This window comes from Branchiostoma belcheri, unplaced genomic scaffold (genome assembly GCF_001625305.1).
Source record: "Branchiostoma belcheri isolate BF01 breed outbred unplaced genomic scaffold, Haploidv18h27 scaffold688, whole genome shotgun sequence".
In the NCBI taxonomy this organism is placed as follows: domain Eukaryota; kingdom Metazoa; phylum Chordata; class Leptocardii; order Amphioxiformes; family Branchiostomatidae; genus Branchiostoma; species Branchiostoma belcheri.
Genome location: NW_017804340.1, coordinates 1 through 6,455, shown reverse-complemented (window position 1 = coordinate 6,455; position 6,455 = coordinate 1). Strand labels below are relative to the sequence as shown.

At 40.8% G+C, this 6,455-nt stretch overlaps 1 protein-coding gene across 1 annotated transcript in view; it reads right to left on the bottom strand.

Moving 5' to 3' along the window:
* The window catches only part of LOC109484091 (putative elongator complex protein 1), a gene marked incomplete at both ends in the record, with an annotated part of 14,560 nt that extends 9,487 nt beyond the window's left edge, over window positions 1–5,073 (bottom strand). The window contains 7 exons of the mRNA XM_019787315.1: window positions 121–193; window positions 1,172–1,326; window positions 2,074–2,201; window positions 2,881–2,992; window positions 3,377–3,490; window positions 4,228–4,288; window positions 5,011–5,073. Of these exons, the coding sequence (XP_019642874.1) occupies window positions 121–193; window positions 1,172–1,326; window positions 2,074–2,201; window positions 2,881–2,992; window positions 3,377–3,490; window positions 4,228–4,288; window positions 5,011–5,073 (706 nt within the window). The remainder of the gene's footprint in view (window positions 1–120; window positions 194–1,171; window positions 1,327–2,073; window positions 2,202–2,880; window positions 2,993–3,376; window positions 3,491–4,227; window positions 4,289–5,010) is intronic.
* Window positions 5,074–6,455: the final 1,382 nt, after the last annotated feature.

Here is a 6,455-nt window from a genome sequence, read left to right as displayed (position 1 = left end):
TTTATGTATGTACCATTGTTGTTTCTTTGCCATACATTGTACCAGCTACAGTTGTTGAGCAATAAAGTTGATTTGTATAATCATTATGGATATAAATAGAGACTCAGTGCATGTACTTACCTGGGTCTACAGGCTGTGGTCCAGCATTCATAGATGCCAGGATACTGTTAACTGTTGAGTGTGGGCCAAGGGTCTGTAGCAGGCAGGTATTCAATTTAGTAACTCATTAGCATAATCATCATCATCTGAATAATAACTTTCTCTGACAGTGAAAGTGATCTCGAACCAGTTTAGCTCATTGAAGAGCTAGTCTTCCTCTGGTTGTGACAGAGAAGACAGACGCTATGTACAGTATTTACAGGTTCATTGTACCGGGGAAATTCCCCTAGCTCTTTTCGACAAGCACAATGAACAGTGGACCACGGCTTAACATCCCGTCCTAAGGACTGTGACCCTAAACAGTAGCGTGCATGTCGGTTGAGCAACAACAGCCAGGATTCAAACTCCCCACGTCTTAGTCCAGAGGCAGGATTGCTAACCACTGAAGTACGCACGCTACTGATGTACATGTACTATCAATATCATCATCATAACACATTTACTTTTGATTATATAACTAACGTTTTTCCTACTTTCATTGAATTTATTCGACTGTGACCTCTACCTCCCGCATGTGGTAGACATTGCGAACCTGGGCTTTATTCCAACACTGAGTAATATGAGGGTGAGCGTTAACGAAAGACCGAGAACTCAGAATAATCATAAATGACTGATTTGAAAGTTGAATCAATCCTACATTTTGTACTCCATTGCAAATAAATGCCATTTAGCAAGTGTGGGTGCTAAAATATAACGCCTTGGGAGCTGGAAACACAACTGTCAGCCATGTTTACTTACATTAGGGTTTGTGGTGGCACCACAAACTGAGTGTGCCTCATGTGGGCGCCAACCATAAATGTCACAAATGTTTACTGAGATTATAATAATTGCACAAAATACAATGTATGTTGCAAAGTGGAAGTAAATTACACGAAGATCACACAAAGATATTTTTCAATCAGAATATTTTTATCTTTGAACTTCTTTAAAAATACTTATCAATTTTTGGTGCAAAAATGTTACAAAATGCCCCTTTAAGCAGTGGTTAGTACAATGTATGTACATGACTTACCATTTGTGTCTGAGCACTGCCACTACCAGTCTGCCAGATCTCTGCTGTACAACTGTCCATCAGACTCAGGGTACCCTCCAAACAGGCCTGCAGCACTCCAGCCTCACAGTCAAACCCAAACAGTACCAACATCTTCAGCAAATTATGCACATCATCTGAAAATAACAAAAACAGTTGCTGATGTCATCATACTGAGGCAATAGCCTGTGTTTTGAAGTGTAAATCAGTGAATCTACATGTACGTCAACAATTGAGTGAAAAACTGGTCTGGGAAGGGAAAAAAGAAATTAATCTCAGACTGACCATTCTCAGGACCTGAATCTATAGGATGGGTACTAAGGCACTGTACAGTAGTTTTCATGATCAGTTATTAGTGTATTTCTTGTAAGTGTATGTATTTCAGGAACTATAGAATTCTACAACACCCAATTTCCATTTACAATTCACTCCATTGTAATAAGAATGCATATTATTGTATACACGTAACCCATTCTTGTATATTTGTATCTTATAGGATTTTGGTCCAATTATATTGTACGATATTGATATCATGATAAACGACCCAACACTATATAAATTATTCAAAGTTAGCTACACATGTACATGCACCCGTAATGTACCATGAATACAGTTTTGCGAATCATTTTAAAAGTAAGTTGTGGTAAGACCGTGTGTTGTATGTCTACTGTTCATTGCTATACCCCCCTCCCCTTCAGGATGCCAATAGCACTATTCCGGACTTTCGTGCTGACAAGTTGGCTATACAGACATGCAGAATTTCCAGTTTTTTAAAGACTTTATCTAAGGACTTTTGTTTATTGTTACAATCGTCATGTTATTTTTTATCAATTATATCGGTTTCCTTTTCCAAGCATACAAAATGAACTAAGTATACAAGATACCTTTGGATTTGTCTACAGCATCTACTATGTCTTTTAGTGCAACCAGTAATGCATGGTCCTCATATGGGCTGCCCTCCCGGAGACTAAGCTTCTTTCGTTCTGCTTTCCTACGGCTCTTGGCTGTTCGTCTGAAAAACACAGCAAAAGAAACCGTTGAGCATACAACATACAATGTACATACGTGTACCTCATGCAAAACTGTTGACAGTACAACTGTTGACAGTAAACAACTGACGACAGTAAAACTATTGATAGTACAACTGATAACAGTATACAACTGGAGACAGTACAACTGGTGACAGCACAACTGGTATCAGTACAGCTGAAAGCACAACTGTTGACAGTACAACTGATGACTGTATACAACTGGTGACAGTATACAACTGGTGACAGCACAAGTGGTGACAGTACAACATTTGATAGTACAACTGGTGACAGCACAACTGGTGACAGTACGACTGGTGACAGCACAACTGGTGACAGAACAACTGGTAGACAGCACAAGTGGTGACAGTACAACATTTGATAGTACAACTGGTGACAGTACAACTGGTGACAGTACAACTGGTGACAGCACAACTTTTAACAGCACAACTGGTGACAATACAACTAACTGGTGATAGTACAACTGGTGACAGCACAACTGGTGACAGCACAACTAGTGACAGCACAACTGGTGACAGCACCACTGCTATCAGTACATCTGGTAACAGTATATTAAGTGATGACAGCACTGATGGTTTAATTGAGAAAGTGTTGAAGACTTCTAAAAATTTGCACTCGGTATGTACATACACATATACTGACCCTGATGTTTTGGAGGTGGCTGAATACTTGGCTGAGCTGTGGGAAGAGTGGGTCCTGGTGGTACTGCTGGTGTCAGAGTAAAGGTCAACGTCCTGGTCTGCATGGTCGTCACCTGTACAGAATACAAACTTGTGTCCAACTCAAATCAACTTAACATCAATTCTACATACATGTACATGTAGTACATGTAGATTGTGAGATAAAGAAAATAAAGAAAATTTTTTAACAAGTGGTTTATAAAGATACTGGCAAAGTTCAGCTTTAGAAAATTTTGTTATAATTCTAAATATTAATTAACCAACTATATGGCATTAATAAATACTTAGTGCATCACAATATATATACTAACTTTGGGTCCTGCATAATATTACATTTTTGTACATGTATAGGCAATGCTGCCAGCTCGTGCACCATGTATTGCATTGTTGCAAGCCAAGACTAGTAATACATATTCAGTGAGGTTAAAAATCCAAGCAATATACTGTATCCTACTTACCTAAGATTTCTGTGCAAGCCTTGGCCTTCTCTTTTCTCACCACAGCAAGTCTGTCCTTATGTCTGGTGAACAGTGCTTTGTTATCCTGTAGGAAGGCCAGCTGTCTCTGAGAGGCTGGAAACAGAATAGATGTAAGACTGTATGTTGTGTTGTGTATTTAAAGCCAAGATGGGATTTCATAAGTTTTGGGATACATACATGTATGTGTAGCAATATTTCATATGGCCAACATTCAGAGGCTGTATAAATTTCTTGTAAACTAATTCTTCATATTAGGCCACACTGACTTAATTTTATGGATGACATCCTCCGAAGAGCCCCAAACTAGTGCGCACGGGCAAATTAAAAAGAATCCGCCAAAAAATAAAAATGCTACCAAACCACTGGAATATAAATCCGGTATTGTGAATTTGTGGCAGTACTTAGAGTTAGCGTCGTATACGACAATCTGGCACATGCTGTTGTTTTGCGGAATTCATGAATCGTGGCACTGTATGTATGTACTGAGTTCTTGAATTGTGGAGCTTAGGTAGCCTGGGTGCCCGGCTCTGTATTGTCGCTAACTACCATGGACTACCCAGGCCTAGAGCCAGACTAGAGCCTCGGAGGACGTGATCTTTTTTTTTTTTTTGAGAACAGGCAAAAATCAATGCGCGAGCGGATGTCATCCATAAAATTAAATTGGTGTGGCCTTACGAAGACAATGTCATTATTATTTTGCATATTAATCATTGTGGGAAATATGATATAATATGATATAATTTACCAAAAAGACCTTACAGAGTCTTAAGCTTGGAAAGGACATGTGTGAGAAATATTATTTCCTGATGACATGTTTACTAGTTACACACCTTCCAACAGAGCAGGTTTGAAGTTGGTGTCGATAATATCTATCCTGCTGTACTTGTTAATCTGGAAAAAAAATAACTTTTTGTCACTATACATTGAAGACCACTAAACTGCACAAAGTCGTCAGAAACAAAAATGATGAACTTACATGAGGCCATACATTTCATTTGTTGGTTCTAGGAGTTTGAAAATAATGCTGAACTGAATATTATCAAATAGAAAACAGAGCTAGCAGGGGATGGGGTATGATTTGGTCAGGTTAAAGTTTTCATCCACTAGAATAGTTGAATTGTGTTTTCAACTCTATAGTTCAGTTTTAGTTTAGGCCAAACCAATGTAATTTCTTGTTTCTCGGATTTAAAAAAATATGAAGCGACAGGGCGAAATAAAAATAAAACAGGCCAAGGCACCCCATGATAGCTGGAAATGTCACGATATGAGCCATGAAGTGAACATACCAGGCTGGTTTATAATTTAGATTTTGAACTTTTAAAGAAACAAAATTGCATTGTTACATTGAAAAACTTAAAGAACTAGGAAGGAATAAAGGACTTTCTTCAACCGTTGGGGCCAAAATATGTCTTTCATTGAGCACTTTGCAGGTAGTTTAGAACCCTCCCCCATTTTTTTTTTTTTTTGCAAATCAGAAAAAAATGGACAGGGCGATCCGAGAAGCAAAAAATTAACTTGGCGTGGCCTTAACATGTCTGAAAACCAAAGAAGTGAACTGGCATGGTCTGATGATCAATAAACAAGAAGAATCCATTATCAAACTAAAGACTAACCACTCGAAGAGCCTCCTCCCATTGGTTCCCTTCCAACAAGGTGATGATAGCTCCCTCCTCATCCTATACATAAGGAAGGACAACATGTTGTAGTCACCATAGCACATTGGCAAAAAGTACTGCGCCTGTGCGAAACCCGGATTTTTCACGGTATTTGTAGGATGTTTGGTCAACGTTGAATCAGAATTTTGCCTGTTGCAGATGATATCTTTTCCAACACAACATTTGAAAACTATAGATGGAGTGTTGACCTTACATAGGCAAATACGACTTCATAGGAGACCTTTCCTTGAAGTGCTATGCACAACACATTACGGGTTTAGCGCAGGTGAAGTACATTCTGCCGATGTGCTAGTCAACATTGTGGGACCAAAAAATATGGAACATGTGCGCCTTCTGTTTATGCTACACTTCTAATTTTATGTAATATAGTGTGTTTTGCTTCATGTTGACCCCCGAAGGGCTACGTGAGATTTCCCAGAAATTTAATTCTGGACTTCCAGTTTAATTCCGGACTAATTCCCAAATCTCAGCAACCTTACATCTAGACGGGCAAATATAGGTAAAAATGATGTAAGAAGTATGTAGCAGCCATTGAGCATCCTCCCATGGCAGGGGCAGCGGCTCCGAATTCCTTCTCCACCCCTTACCCCTGCCAAATAACATGGCATCTTCTACTCTACGACCCGATTCCAGGGACACGCTCTCAGCCAATCACGTATCACAGAGAAAATCTTCAACGCACTTTACATTAATATTTATGAGATGCGCTAGCTATCGGAACCAATCATGTCGGCTATTCAGTGACAAATAAAAACAAACATGGCGTCGTCTCGGGAAGAGAACTTTTGCGATGCAGGCCGCTGCGGGCGTCGGCGGGGCGCTAGCGTGTGCTGGAGGCTGCGCGCGGATCCCGCCGAGCACGGGGAAGGTGTTAACTCGGTGACTTTGCCCCGCACGGCCTCCCCAACGCGTTAACGGGCTCGTCACCGGGCGGCGGAGGGTGACGTCCCTTCGCCGCCCAAGTCAGAAATGGGGTCATACCAATAAGGCAAGCTCATGAAATATTAATATTCCGTGGGGTCGTAGAGTAGAAGATGCCATGTTATACGGCAGGGGTAAGGGGTGGAGAAGGAATTCGGAGCCGCTGCCCCTGCCATGGGAGGATGGACTCTGACGGTTTATCCTGACCGCCAACACAGTACGCATGCGTACGCTCGCTGGCCAATCAGAGCTCGGGCATCGGAACCGTGCCCGGATGTTGACCTAGATATCTCGCCTAATCTCCAAGCAGATCCCAGGGTGGCATAAGACGGTATCGAATTTATACTAGCTAGCCCCCTCTCAATATCCATTGGCTAGAGGGGGTCCAATACGGCGTATCTGATTCTGACCTTACATTTGCTTAATGATCCAGGTAGGATCACTTGTTAATTTCCAGAAAC